The sequence below is a fragment of the Zootoca vivipara genome, chromosome 13 (assembly GCF_965207765.1).
Source record: "Zootoca vivipara chromosome 13, rZooViv2.hap1.1, whole genome shotgun sequence".
NCBI lineage: Eukaryota > Metazoa > Chordata > Lepidosauria > Squamata > Lacertidae > Zootoca > Zootoca vivipara.
The window spans coordinates 30,508,323-30,524,125 of NC_142596.1; the positions used below are offsets into that span (position 1 = coordinate 30,508,323).

At 47.5% G+C, this 15,803-nt stretch overlaps 1 protein-coding gene across 1 annotated transcript in view; it reads right to left on the reverse strand.

The window, feature by feature from the left end:
- SYNGR3 (synaptogyrin 3) overlaps positions 1-14,524 on the reverse strand; it is a 36,148-nt gene extending 21,624 nt beyond the window's left edge. Inside the window, exon 1 of the mRNA XM_035130699.3 lies at positions 14,146-14,524. Coding sequence (XP_034986590.1) covers positions 14,146-14,244 — 99 coding nt within the window. The 5' untranslated portion in view covers positions 14,245-14,524. The remainder of the gene's footprint in view (positions 1-14,145) is intronic.
- Between the last annotated feature and the right edge of the window lie 1,279 nt (positions 14,525-15,803).

Below are 15,803 nucleotides of genomic sequence, written 5' to 3' on the forward strand. Positions count from 1 at the left end.
TTGATAAAGATGTTGAACAGGACTGGGCCCAAGACAGAACCCTGTGGCACCCCACTAGTCACTACTCTCCAGGATGAGGAGGAGCCATTGATGAGCACCCTTTGGGTTCGGTCAGTAAGCCAGTTACAAATCCACTGAATGGTAGCATTGTCTAGCCATTCAGTCTAGCCATTCAGTCTAGCTTCTGCCTGCTTCTAGCCATTCAGTCTAGCTTCTGCCTGCTTCTAGCCCAGCTCTCCCTCACACACTCAACTCTGGCTTTTGTCCCTCTTATCACCAGCCAGGTGAGGGAGGGGACCCATCCATTTGATCTCTGGAACAAGGCCACTTCCTTGGTTATATTAACGACCATGCTTAGAAGATTAACCCAGGAACAAGCTGGCTAGTTCAACAACTGAATCCTCCATTATATTTGAACCCTTGCTGGAGCCAGGACCCCAAGAATTGCAATGGATTCAGATATCATGCAGGCTAACCGCACCACCACCCCCAACTCACAATATTATATCACTGTTTTATTTGGTATTTATTTACCCATCCCTTCACCCTAAGGTCCTGGGGGCTATTTGAAATTCAATATTTAAAACACTTTGAAACAAACAACTATCACAAGAATAAGGAGGTTGCACACACACACATATATAAGTTCTAGGAATTCAGCAGTAATTGCCTACCCTCCTTTCAAGTTTATTTCCACCGCCGTTGTGAGTACTAGAAGTTTGAGTTTAAAATAAATAAAAGTGCGCATTCTCAGGAAGCTGGCTTCTGCATCCAGCGACACATCATGTGCTTCCACAGAATTGCAGCACTGCTTATGAGTGAGAATCAGAAGGCTAAGGAGGATTCTAGTCCACATGACACATCCGTGACTTCAATATGGAGCCGTTACTCTTGCAAAAGGAATTGGGGCTATGATGAAAACTAGCAGGGCTGTTATTTCAACAGAATGGAAAAAGGAAGAGGTAGCAAAGGGAGGAATAGCGGTGGCAGGGAAAGCCTCTCAACAACACCACTCTGATACCAACATCCTTTCTGTTATAATGGCATCATGATGAATGAATGAATGAATGAATGCTGTAATATTCAGAAAAAGTACAATAAAACAACAACAACAATTTATTAGTTATACCCTTATATTTATTAATTAATTTATAAATATAATTTATTAGTTATTAGTAATATAACAATATATTACCGTATTAGTTATACCCAGCTGGCTGGGCCTCCCCAGCCACTCTGGGCGGCTCCCAAAGGAATATTAGAAACATGATAAAACATCAAACTGCGGGAGGCAGTGCAAGAAAGGAGTGCCTGACGTGCTCTGGTCCATGGAGTTGGACACGACTAAACAACAACAAAAAACATCAAACATTAAAAAACTTCCCTAAACAGGGCTGCCTTCAGATGTTTTCAAAAAGTCAGATACAGTGGTACCTTGGTACTCAAACGGCTTGGCTCCCAAACAAATCAGCTCCCAAATGCCGCAAATCCAGAAGTGAGTGTTCCGGTTTGTGAACGTTTTTCGGAAGCCGAACATCCAATGCGGCTTCCGATTGAGTGCAGGAAGCTCCTGCAGCCAACGGAAGCCGCGCCTTGGTTTTGAACCGTTTCAGGAGTCGAACGGACTCCCAGAACGGATTAAGTTCGAGAACCAAGGTACCACTATAGTTGTTTATTTCCTTGACATCTGATGGGAGGGCGTTCCATGAACTAAAACTACCACCAGGTCCAGAAAGGTAGAAAAGCATAGAAAAAGGCAAGTATTATCAGCACAAGCATCAATTTATCAACAGAGACCTTTAAGAGCAATCGAACATTAAAGGGCCTGCCAGTTGGCTCTTGGGGATGAGCCATAGCTCAGAGGCAGTGTGTGTGCTTTGGACACAGAAGGTCCCAGGTTCAATTCCCAGCCTCCCCCAAGTAGGGCCAGGAGAGACTGCTCTCAGAAATCCTGGAGAGCCACTGCCAGTCAGTGTAGACCAGGGGTCCCCAAACTTTTTAAACAGGGCTGGTTCACTGTCCCTCATACACTGTTGGGGGCCAGACTATAAATTGAAGAAAAAATATATGAAAAAATTCCTATGCACACTGCACATATTTTATTTGTAGTGCACACAAAAAACAGGAAAAATGTGATATTTGAAATAAAGAATGATTTTAATCAACATAAACTTATAAGTATTTCAATTCTAAAAGCTGCTATTAGCTATAGGGAGCTTTTAGAGAGTAATTCTACACACCAGTTATGCGCTGGCGTGGGGGGAGGGGTAGATATGCTGCAGCAAGATATGTACGGTATGTAGCCCAGGGAGATCAGAAAATGCAGAAACTAAAAATGGAATACACCCACCCCCAATCTCCTTGAAAACCACCAACTGGACTGCACCACTGGAAGTCCAGCAATCCAATTGAACTCATGACCACAGGGGCAGAATCCCAGCACACACCCCAGCACTACCTCATTCTGCCAACCCCTTCAGGAAGGGGTTCAAATGCCCTTATCTGTCCACAGCCACAGTTTTGTAGCACAGAATTCTTAAGGGAGGGAGGCAACTTATCTCAGCATAAGGCCTCTTACCACATAGCTATCTGAGCAGAATGCCTGCAAAGACCATAAGCAGCCCTCCTGGATGAGGGTTCAAGACACACCCAGGAGGGGTCAGTAGTAAAAAGGAAGGGGCTAGACCAGGCATCCCCAAACTTCGGCCCTCCAGATGTTTTGGACTACAATTCCCATCTTCCCCGACCACTGGTCCTGTTAGCTAGGGATCATGGGAGTTGTAGGCCAAAACATCTGGAGGGCCGCAGTTTGGGGGTGCCTGGGCCAGACAAAGGAAGCCACAGACATAGCAGAAGATGAGTTTAAGCCCTGGAATAGAGTAACATGTTCACATTCACATTTCGGATGCCTAGCAAAAACAGTGAACGAATGGGACAGAAGAGCTTGTGGGACTTGTACAGGTCAATAAGCTCTTTATGCCCCCAGCTCCCACCTCTGGGAACCAATAATACCAATCCTTCCCTTTTATGTTGCCTAAAAAGCAGGGGCGCTCCCAGGGGTTGGCCCCAGTAAAAGGCACAGACCCACGGGAGCAGAAAAATTGCACCTCTCTATTCTGGCTCAGCTCCTCTGGCAAGGATGCAATAGCTGCCAAGCTGCATCCATAGCTGCCAAGTCTCCCGTATTCCCCGGGAAACCCCCGTTTTTCCTGCTGTCCCCAGCCGAAAAAAACGGATTTTTTTGTTTTTCCCCGGTTTATTCTGGCGCGGCGGCCATTTTGGAACTGGGCGGAGCATGCTCAGAAGCGACTTTTGATGCTGCTCTGCCCAGTTCCAAAATGGCTGCAGCGCGACTTCTGGTGCGGTGGCCATTTTGGAACTGGGCACAGCAGCATCAAAAGTCACTTCTGAGCATGCTCCACCCAGTTCCAAAATGGCGGCAGCGCTACTTCCGGTCCGGTCCCTTATTTTTCGGGGAGGAACTTGGCAGGTATGGATACATCTCCTTGCCAAGGGCGCAAGGGAGCCTAGGTACGCCTCTGCTGATAAGCCAGTTCTCGCGGGTAGCATACCAGCTGGACTCATTGCTCCCCTCTCACATCAGCCTTTTCTTCTGCCTTGCCCCCCATACTTAACTGACTTGTACATGGTGATAGCAGCATCCAACCCACCTGGGTAAAGTCCAAAAGTACTCATGTGCTCCGGAGGAAAATCCTTTCCCCTTAGATTCCTCTTGCCAGGAGGCTGAGCAGGCGGCTTCCAATTGGCTGCAGGAAGCCTCACTGCGTGGGGACGGAGCTTCCTGCAGCCAATCTGAAGCCTCGCCACGCGCCGAGGTAAATCCAACGAGGCGAGGCGTTTCCGTTAAAAAGAACGGTCTCCGCGTGCTGAGGTAAACCCAGCATGGTGTTTCGGCTGGCAGACCGGATTTACGAGCCTGGTGGGCCGGATCCGCCTGCGGACCATAGTTTGGGGACCCCTGGTGTAGACAGTACTGAGCGAGATTGGTCAGTGGTTTTACTCGGTATGGGCCAGCTTCCTACGTTCTGAGGTTCCTAGTTAAGGGACAGGCTACAGCTGTAGGGGAATGTGAAGCTGCAATGCTTATCATGGACATGATGCAAAAAAAAAACCTTTACAACATGCAAGGTAGGCCACTAGCAGTCAGAGGGTGAAATTAGGACCTGGAAGAGGCCAGTGTTCTGGTTTTAAACTGATTTTATTGTATTTAATCTGGCTAAGCCTTTTTGAAATTTTTTCCTCCGCATAAAGCGACTGACAATTGTAATAATAATAACAACAATGTTGTGAGTCACAGCTCAGGCGCCAGTCCAGCCCCACCCCGTCAGCTCCAGCGGGTAAGCAGCATTAAAATGCCAATTTTGCATGCAGAAAATGCACCATCCTAACATGGTAGGTAAAGGTAAAGGTACCCCTGACCGTTAGGTCCAGTCGCGAACAACTCTGGGGTTGCGGCACTCATCTCACTCTATACGCCGAGGAGCTGGCGTTTGTCCACAAACAGCTTTCGGATCATGTGGCCAGCATGACTAAACCGCTTCTGGCGAACCAGAACAGCTCACGGAAACGCCGTTTACCTTCCCGCCAGAGCGGTACCTATTTATCTACTTGCACTACTTGAACTGCTAGGTTGGCAGGAGCTGGGACCGAGCAACAGGAGCTCACCCCTTCGTGGGGATTCAAACTGCCAACCTTCTGATCGGCAAGCCTAGGCTCTGTGGTTTAGACCACAGTGCCACCCGTGTCCCACTCCTAACATGGTAACATGATCCAAATCATGTTCAATAAGAAGCACATGAGCATGTTAATATAACTCAGTTATCTACTTTTAAGTTACAAAATCTAGGAAGCAGCTGAAAACATTTAAAGAGCCACAAGAGACAAGTTTTCAGTGCCAAGATGACCACATGAGAACTTTTAATGGCACTTGAACACAGTGGGGCGGGTGCTCTGTCCATCCAGGAATCTGCAAAGCCTATTTTTTATCCTAAATTCTGCATTAAAAAACAACAAACTACCACCTGTGTAAGTAGTTCTGATATTCTAAGACAAAAATATTGCGTTTTCTAGGATGAATCACTTTTCCTTGGAATGTTAACTATTCTGGGAAGAACTTGGCCACAAACACAGCACACACATTTAAAGCACTATCATATCACTTTCAACGGAGGGGCGTGGGTGGCACTGTGGTCTAAAACACAGAGCCTAGGGCTTGCCGATCGGAAGGTCAGCGTTTCGAATCCCCGCAATGGGGTGAGCTCCTGTTGCTTTAAACAGTCATAACCTCACCCAAAGAATTATGGGAGTTGTAGTTTGTTAAGGGTGCAGAGTTGTTAGGTGCTCCTTCCCCAATTCCTTTCCATGAACTACAAATCCCAGAGTTCCCTGCAAAGAGGGATTGATTGTTAAACTACTCTGGAAATTGTAGCTCTAGAAGGGAAATTAGGGGCTTCCTAACAACTCTCAGTACCCTTTACCTTTAACAACTCTTGGTATCCTTAAAAAACTGCAACTCCCAGGATTTGTTGGCTGAAGAAGCGACTGTGCATCCCAGTGTTTTCAATGTAGGGTGTGAATGTGGCCTTACTGGGAACAATTCATGTTAAGCCAGTGGCGGCTGCATATGATCTGTGGCAGTAGGGATCATTAGGAAAGGTGTCAGAACACCCTATGAGCAAATCAGGAAGAATACTCAATAAACTACTATCAGCAGGTGAGGCTATTGGGGTGCTGACACCAAGGGCTGCCTGGTTTTTCATGACCAGCAACAGGGCCTTTTCAGTAGTGGTTCCCGGGTTGCAGAATGCTCTCCCCAGTGATGCACACCTGTCTCCATTATTCACTTTCAGGAGGGGTTTGAAAACATTCCGGTTTACTCAGGAATTTGGTGGCAGCTGAAGAACACTGTTCTGTCAACCTCAAAATCACTGGATGGTATGATGTCTTTACAGTGGTACCTCAGTTTAAAAACAGACCTGTTTACAAACGCTTCAGTTTATGAATTCCGCAAAACCAGAAGTAGTGTCCTGGTTTGCGAACTTTACCTTTGTCTAAGAACGGAATCTGAACGTGAAAGGGCACCAGCGGTGGGAGGCCTCATTAGGGAAAGTGTGCTTCAGTTTAAGAACAGTTTCGGTTTAAGAACGGACTTCCGGAACGCATTAAGTTTGTAAACCGAGGTACCACTGTACTTGTAATTGCTTTTTGAATTATTTATTTTTTTGAACCTTTACATTTTTCAATTAAAAAAATGCTTTTGAAGGTAACTAATTCCTTTCTAACTGCAACTGCTTTTAGATGTTTTTAACTGTAATTGCTGCTGGAATGCTTTATTCCATTTTAGAACGTTCCTGCTTTGTTTTTAAATTGCCTATCTGTTTGCCACCCCGAGTTCCTTGGGGTGGGATAGAAATTCAATAAATAAAATAGATAAATAAACAAATAACACCCCATCAGCAAATTGGAATAAATCCTCAGATAACCTTCCTGCAATCAAACCAGCAGAAACGCTCAGTAAAACTGGAGACAACTCTGAGCCTCCATGTAAGTTTTCTACGAATGCATCAGGAACTCAATAAGCCAGTCATCTGGAAGAGCTCTAGGGAAGGCAGGGCTCCTTCCTAGAGGACTGTGCTGCCTGTACTTGCTCCTCTTTCTCAGCCTGCAAAATACACCGAAGCTGACAAAGTCATCCTAATGGTTCACTGCTAGAAAAATTCAACCCTGGCTTCCTCAAGCGCAAAGCGAGTCCCTCAACCAGGCACACACAAATCCAATTTGCAGACACCTCATAGGAAGCTCTGCCTTATCCTGAGTCAGACCACTGGTCCAGCTAGTTCAGTGTTGTCTGCACTGGCTGGCAGCAGACCTGCAGGATTCAGACTGGTATGATTCCTAGCCCTACCTGGATTTCTTAGGGATCAAACCTAGGGCCTTCTACATGCACAGCAGATGCTCTGTCACTGAGATGCAGCTTTCTCCAAGTTCCTCAAGTGCCCTTCCTTCAATCCCTCATTTCCCCCCATCCCGCACTATTCCCTTATTCTCTCTCTCACGACCCACTTGATTTCCACCTGTTTTCTAACCTGTATCACAAGCAAAGACGACGACTAGATGGTTATTCCTTTAAAATCAAAGCTCTCAGCAGTTCAAATACGTGCCCCCGATTCAAGGCACAATTCAGGATGGAAAAACTTTGCTTGGATATAAGGCACTGGTGCGGATTGGAAACAACAGTTTCCCACCCCTCTCTCCTCAAAATGGAGAAGGGGAAAACTGTTTTCTGCAGCTCCAGAAGGTAAAACCCAAACCAACAGATTCAAAGGACAAGAAAGGAGGTTCTGACTAAACACCAGGAAGAACTTTCTGAGGGTTAGGAGCTGCTCTACAGTGGAACAGACTCCCTAGGAGGGTGGTGGACTCTCCTTCCTTGGAGGCTTTTGAACATAAATCGGATGGTCATTTGTGAGGGATTCTTTAGCTGCGATTCCTGCATTGCAGCAGGTTGGGCTAAATGACCCTTTGGGGTCCCTTCCAACTCTGCAGCTCCATGATTCTATGACAATGTGGGTGGCTGGTGTAGATGCCTGGTTTTGCTGCCCATCTGTTCAAGCTCCAGCCCTGCTTCTCCCCACCCCCAGCCCACCGCCCCCGCCACCTAGAAACATCTTGTACTGAACACAACCCCCAGGGAGATAAAACACCCTGGATCATACTTAAAACACAAAACAAACTCGAGCTGACAGCAACGGGGGAAGGAAAAGCAATTCCCCTAATGCTCTTCTTTATCGTCAAGTATCAGAGGACAAATAAGGGGGCAACTTCCCGCCTGGCCAGGCCCCTTGGTTGCTGCCCGATATTTGCTGCTGGTTGGCAGAGAAAGGTGCCAGTCCTAAAAACACACGAGTCTGCTAGATCAGGCCAAGGGCCCATCTAGTCCAGCATCCTGTTCTCACAGTGATGTTCTCACCAGATGCCTGAGGGAAGCATGCAAGTAAGACCTGAGCATTCTCCCCTCCTGCCATTTCCAGCAACTAGCATTCAGAAGCATGGCTGCCTTTGACAAGGGAGGGAGAGCAAGCCATAGGGACATCAGAAGAGCCCTGCAGTGCTGGATCAGGCCAAAGGGGGAAACATCTAGTCCAGGAATCTGTTCCCATGGTGGCCAGCTAAATGTGCGATAAACCCACAAGCAGGATTCAGGCACAAGAACCCTCTCCCCTTCCTGTGGTTTCCAGCAACTGGAATGCAGGAGTGTTGCTGTCTCCAGCTGTGGAGGAGGAGCCACTATCATGGCCAGTAGCTGTCAATCACCACCTCCATCATCTTTTAAAGCCATCTAGGTACGTAGCCATCACTGCCTCCTGTGGAAGGGAATTCCATAGGTTAACTATGCACAGCCTGAATAAGGGCTTTCTTTTATCTGTGCTGAATCTTCATTGGATACCCACGTATTCCAGTGTTAGGAGAGAGGGAGAAAAACTTTTCTCAATCCACCTTCTCCACACTGTGCAGAAAGCTTAAGTGGTGGTTAGACTACGGATGTGTTGCCTTTGAGCACAGATAAGTTCGGGGGTGGGGTGGTTGTGCATTTCACAGCTCCCTCAGCCCAGCCGTTCACATCAGCACAGCTTCATTAGTGTCAGATTCATTTATACCAGGGGTCCCCAGACTACGGCCCGGGGGCCGGATGCGGCCCAATTGGCCTGCCAATCTGGCCCGCGACGACCCCCGCCGCCCGCCGCCCGCTCTTACGGCGCGCAGCGCGGCAGCGCTCTTCCGGGTCGGGAAAAAAGCGCCGAAAATCCTTTGTGCGCATGCTTATGGGCCTCTCCCGACCCGGAAGAGGTCATTTCTGGTGCACTTCCGGATCGGGGGAGGCCCATACGCATGCACACAATGGATTTTCGGCACTTTTTCCACCCTGGAAGCGCGCCGCCGCGCCAGTAAGCGCCCGTGCACTCCCCCGCCCGCCGGCCCAAACGCCGGTAAGTCTGGGAACCCCTGATTTATACACAGAGTAGGGGCTGTTCACACCTTGGCTGGAGATTAGGAATAGATTAAGGACTCTTAGTAGGTGTGAACCTAGTTTGAGAAACAATGCATCAAATAGTAGTATTTCATAACCAAGTACAGGGCACGTATGCATTCTAGATAATGTCAGGTGAACAAGGATGGAAAAAACAGCCCTGGAAACATGGTGAATACACAGTGTAAAGTGAGTGTGGACACAGCCTGAAAATTCATACCGATTTCATAGAATTGTAAAGTTGGAAAGGGACCCAAAGGGTCATTTAGTCCAACCCCTGTCATGCAGAAATCCCTGATTTGTTTGCAGGGTAGCTGTACAATAATCAACATTGTCTAATTTCCCAGAGAACAACCTGGTGCCATCCAAATTCTGCAAAGCAAAAAAACAAGGTTCGTAAGCTAACAACAAACCATGGCTTCACATCACAGTTTGTTGTTAGCAGACAAACCATAGCTCAGCCACTGAGAAGGGTTTGCACATAACACAATCCCAGTGTTTCTCAATCTTGGGCCCCCAGCTGTTGCTGGACTACAACTCCCATCATCCATGACTCTAACAAACATGTGCATGAAAACCTGGAGAGTCTAAGATTGGAAAAATGGGAGAGAAAATGAAGCTGAGAGATTCACCCTTCCATACTACTGGCAGTATGAAGTACCATGCAAAAGGATACTGAGAGGTCAGGGGGTGGACAAGCAGTAGCAGAGAGGGCCAGATTCTATGGGTACTATCCCACTAAGTCACAGAACAGACCGATTAATATAACCAGCTTAAAGATATCTTATTTCATTGATTTCAGTGGGTCTGCTCTGAGTACAACTAACATTTGGTATCACCCCCTATGTATCAAACATTCATATCAATGTTTGACTAGAATTCACGTGGTTTCAACCACATTGCTTCCTCCAGTCATGTAAAACAAGGCCATACTTGTATTTTATTTCAGTTGGTTAAAAGCCCCTACTTTTTTTTCTAAGTAAAAGGTTCATTTTCACATTGCAAACCAGGACTTCAGGAAATGCAGAATGCAAACTGTCACCACAAAGCAAACTAGGCTGAAACGAGGAAACATCTCAGGACTTTCCAGCTCTTATGAGATTTCAGGAAGCCTCGCTATATCGAAAGAACAACACATTCAAGGGAGCTGCCACTCCTTCCAATGGAAGTGAAACCCATTAGTGGTTCAAGCTAATGCTCAGGGAAGACAGTACTTGCTCCAAGGCAGGGTCTGAGGATCTCAACCTCCTATCCAAAAACAGGGTGGAAAAGCACCCTGGGCCTGGGATGATTTCATTACAACCCTGACACAGAATTACAGCAAAGTCCTTCTGAGACTCCCTCGGGTGGCTTAACTTGTTGCCCTCTGGACATTGTTGGGACTGCAACTCCCCGCAGCCCACATTGCCAGTAATCAGAGATGATGGGAATTGTAGTCCAGCCAACATATGGAGGCCCACAGGTTAGCAACCCCTCTTCGAGGACATCGGCCACATTGGCACCATACATGTAAAGCACTGTGCTGTCACTTTGAACAGTCATGGCTTCCCACAAAGATTTCTGGTAGCTGTAGTTCGCTAAGAGTTGTTAGGGGCCCTCTATATCCCTTCACAGAGCTCCAGTTCCCAGATTTGGGAAGAGAGAGATCGATTGTTAAACCACTTTGGGAATTGTAGCTGCAGGAGGGGAACAGGAGCCTCCTTCAGCTGTCACTTCCACACATTATATCTGCATGAATGAATGAGTAAATGTCTTGGAGTAATCTTTGTCAGCCTCCACCCCACCCCCCAACCAAATGTTTTGGACTGCAATTCCCACCAGCTCCATTCAGCATGGCCATTTGAGGCTACAACTCCCATCAGCACATCTGCTTTGCATGTAGAACATCCCAGGTTCCATCTCTGGCATCTCCAGGTAGGGCTAAGCGGGAATCATGCCGAGCTGCTGCCAGTCAGTGTAGACAATACACAAGACAGACCAATGGTCTGACTTGGTATCAAAGCAGCTTTCTGTGTTCCTATCTGGAGGGCACCAAATTTCAGAAGGGATTCTGAAAGGATTATGAATCTGTGTTAAGTGGTATTATGAACATTTCCATGCACTGATGTGTGTCAAGGATTTCCTGAAACAGACTGCAGTCGAAGTGGTGATTCATGTTTTCCCCCCTGTAACAATGTACAGAGAGATGGCTATATATACCTGCCAACACTTCGTGCATCTGATGAAGGTGATGCCACAAAAGCTCAGGCCGTAATAAACCATTTTTTATTTCTTGCTGCCACAGATTTATTTGGCTACCTACGGTAGCTGGAAATCAGGCTAATGTAGATACCTAGGGAAGGCATTCTGGGGATGCTCATATAATAGTTCCAAATATTTATTATTGTCTTACATGGGCAAAGGCTTCCTCCAGATCAGTGTTTGCCAATCTGGCGCCTTCCAGATGTTTGGGCCTTTGGCTGCCATCAGTCCCAGTACCATAAGGCTGCGCCGGCTGGGGATGATGGGAGTTGTAGTCCAAAATGTCTGGAGAGTGCCAGCTTGGCAAAGGCTGCCAGATGCCAAAAACCTCCTTGTTTAGGTGGATGTTTACTCTCTCTGATTTTATTAAATTGCTGTTGCTTGATTTGGAATTTCATTGCATTTTAGGGTTGGATTGTTGTTAACTGCCCTGAGTGGGGCGTTGCACACCAGGAGAGCAGAATCTAAATTCCCCCCATCTATATAAGTGATAAATAAATCTAATTCTGTAGTACTGATGGGTCCTAAATAGGGAGAATCATAATTCAATAGGCTGGAGAGTGAAACACCCCATACGGAAGGTACTTAATAGCCACCTACAAAGTTATGAATATCATAAACTCTTCTAGCCACAGTCAGTCTGTTCTCCTCCTCTGCATTGGGGGCAGAGGAGGGAGCAAGTCACACAGAGGCCTGATCACCTCCATATTCCTTTGAAAGGGGCTGCCCCTGCTGCTGCCTCTCCATCAAGGCCTCACTTTCTAGGGTCACATGGCTGCTTCCAGAGAGATCTCGCAGAACTCTGGTAGCAGCGGCAGGGGTGGGCCATGGGATTCCACTGCCTGAGGCAGCTGCTTCAGTCCACCACATGAGCAGGCCGGCCCTGGCTGTAGCTCAGCGGCTGAGCATCTGCTTTGCATGCAGAAGGTCCCAGGTTCAATCCCCAGTGGCATCTCCTGGTATAGCTTTGAAAGACACCCTGTCAGAAACCCTGGACAGAAGCTGATGGTCAATATAGGCAATGCTTCCTGTGTTGCTATTCAAATCAGCCCTTTACTCAGACCAAGAGGACTGGAAACTTTACCTTTGCGGAAAAGGACTACAGATCAGTAGTTGCATACAGAAACGTCAGTGGTAGAGCATCTGCATTGCATGCAGAAAGTTCAATTTCCAGCATCCCTGGGTAAGTCTGGGTAATTTTTATTTTTTTTCTATATTCAGCTTTTTCTCCAAGGAGCTCCAGGTGGAATAAATGCTTATCTCCCTCCTCACCTAATCCTCACAACAACCCTGCAAAGTAGGTTAAGCTGAGAGTCAGCAACTGGCCCCAAATCACCAAGTGAGCTTCATGGCTGAGTGGGGAGCCAAACCCAGGTGTCCCAGGTCCTACCGTAGTCCGACACTCTAACCCAGGTACCCCCAAACTTCGGCCCTCCAGATGTTTTGGACTACAATTCCCATCTTCCCTGACCACTGGTCATGTTAGCTAGGGATCATGAGAGTTGTAGGTCAAAACATCTGGAGGGCCGCAGTTTGGGGATGCCTGCTCTAACCACTACGCCATGCTGGCTCTCTAGTCAAACCCCCAGAGAGCTTCTGCTGGTTAGTGAGACAATACTGACCTAAGAGTTAGCCTCAATGTAGGGCGGTTTCCTATCTTACATTTAATCATTTGTGAGCAGCATAGTCAAGGTGGCACTGAGAAACCCCCAAAAGCCTGAAAAGGCCCCTGATATTTTAATACCAACAAAATAACAGCACACCCATTGTATACAGTACACAGATATACAAAAAAATGAGAGCATCATTGCCTTCCACACCACCAAGCCACAAGGCTCGGCTACACCAAAAAGGGGCTGTGAGCAAGGGATGATTCCGCCCCTCCTTTGAACCAAGCCCATCTTGCTGTCGACTTCCAGGAGAGCAGCCAGAACGGTCACCCAGCAGCCATCAAAGTGGGCAGCTGTGGTGCTGCTGCCATCATCTCTCGCTTCCAAGTAGGAAGAGAGAGAAAAAGAAAGAAAAACAAGGTAGAAGGAAGCGTGACATCATTCCACCCATCCCTCCAACAAGGCGAGGCCTTGCAGGTGGATTCAGCCATGCTTGCTTTTTTTCCACCAAGACAGGTGGCGGGGATTGGGAGGGGGGAGAGAAAATGTCTCCTGGCAGAACGGTTTTTCAGTCCGAAACACACACACACACACACACACCATCGGCTGTGGGTTTCAGATCCAGAAAAGAGCAGAGAGAGAAGTCTATCCACACCTTCTGTTGCAAAGCCAGGTAGCAAAAGAGCAGATTGGCAGGATGGGGAGGGGGTAGATCTATATCTCCTAGAGGGGATGTAAAGAGACAACCTGACCAGAGCGGGAGGGGAGGCCGGGCAGGAGAAAATTAGGTGGGGGAGCAGACTTTTCCTTCAAGGCACACAAGCATTCCCCCCTCCCTCCCCATTATCCCTGCTTTTGGGGGGGGGGGAATTAATGACATTTAAAGAGGTGAGGGTTCTTTAGGCACTCCAGAAATAAACCAAGAAGCTGCCATATCACACGGCCATTAACCCACAAACACGCCAGACGATGCAGAGTCATCTTTCTTTTCTTCAAACCGACATGCCAAAAATAAAAAGGTCATTCCTCCCACAGCACCTGAGCGTTGCCCGCGCCCCTCCCTCCCTTCTCCTGCATATACAGTACAACGTCTGCAGTATAAAACAATAACCCCCCACCTAATATGGTGGAGGGGCGCAGCAGACGACGCCAAGGCTTGTCGACCTTTTTGGAGGGCTCTGAAAGGCCACGCGAGGCGTGGGTCTAGTGGCGAAGGGAGGGTGTGGCTTGGGGTGCGAGGCTTACCGCCGAAATGAGCCTCAGGATCGTCTGAGGCCGCCGGAGGAACTCCAAGGGATCCACCGCCGCGCCTGCCCTGCCGGCTCCAAAGGAGGCTCCTTCCATGATTCCTAGGCGCCCTCTCTGCGGATCCCTCTCCTCGCTCGCGCGCCCTCCTTTCGCTTCCAAGCGCAGGAGAGAACAGAAAGGGAAAGCGGTGGCGGCGGCGGCGCCTGCCTGGGGGGGGGGGGGGGCGAGCGGCGGCGGCAGAGGCTGGCAGGCAGCAAAGCGAGCCAGGCACTAGGCGCGGGCGGAGAACCCGGGAAGCTCGCGCCACCACCACCACCACCTGCCCGCTCGCCTGTCCGGGTTCAGCTTCTCAGCGCGCGCAGGCTCTGCTCCTGCTGCAGCGACCCACCTAGTGGGTGGGGTGGGTGTGGGTGTTGGGGGGGAGGGGGGAAGTGATCATAATAATAGGTGGGGTGGGGTGGGGTGGGGTTGGGGTTGGAAGGGTAATCAGAATATTAGGAGAGGAGGGGGGTAATCATTATATTAAAACTGGAAGCCCTGCAACAGAAACAACAGTAGCATCTTCAGGGGGGGTTGTGGGATCAGCTTTTGTGGACTGCAGCCCTCCTCATTAGAAGCAGGAAACGTCCAGACTAGTATGCTGGTGCGCTTATTATTATTTATTTTTATTTTTATTACTGAATTTATATACCGCCCTATACCAGAAGGTCTCAGGGACAGAACAAAATCAGAATATGAAACCACAAAATTTATAATCAAAATAAAAAACAACCCAATAAACCCCACCTTTTAAAAGGGCATACAGTAATTGTTGTTGTTGTATTTCTCCAGCCAATAAATAGTTCTTGCTGGTAGCCCATGGGCAAGGAGGGCAAAATCCCTCTTAAAACACGATTGAATGGATCCTCTGTTTAAAATTTTAAAAACCCTAAAAACCCTTCCTGGAGTCACTCTTTTAAGATTTAGCTTCCTCAAATTAGCCAGTTACCATTAGAGACCCACTGGCCATTCAGTTCGATATTCTGACTTGCAAATATTGATATGGTATCAACTGGCATGAGTAGCAAATATATAAGAATTAAAATCATCATCATAGTATTTTGAAATTTTATTTAATTGCATATATATATCGCAGCCAGGCTCTTCCTATGCCCTTATATTCAGAACAGGCAAAAACTTCTTCGTGGTCATGCAGTCCATAGTTAAACCATGGAACTCTCTCCTGCAGGAGGCAGCGGTGGCAACCAGCTTGGATGGCTTTAAAAAGGATTGGACAAATTCAAGGAGGAGAAGGCCATCAATGGCTACTGCCAATAATTTACTTTGCCCAGGTTAAAGTAGCCTTGTGCTGATTTGTTTAATTAGTAAAGCCCAGGTGCTGTTAGTTAGGTTCTTTGTAGATAAGCTTGTGATTGGGCTGGCTGACAGCCATAATTTTTGCAGCTGCAAAAATATCCCCATGGTAACTCCTCCTCTTTTGTACGTATTAACGGGTAATTGGAATTTAGTTATTAGCTTTTCTTGTTTTTACACTCTCTGCTAAGAGTTTGTGCAATTGAGAAGCTTGCCTTATTTAAATAAACATAGATAGATAGATAGATAGATAGATAGATAGATAGATAGATAGATAGATGGATGATAGATACCGGTAGAGA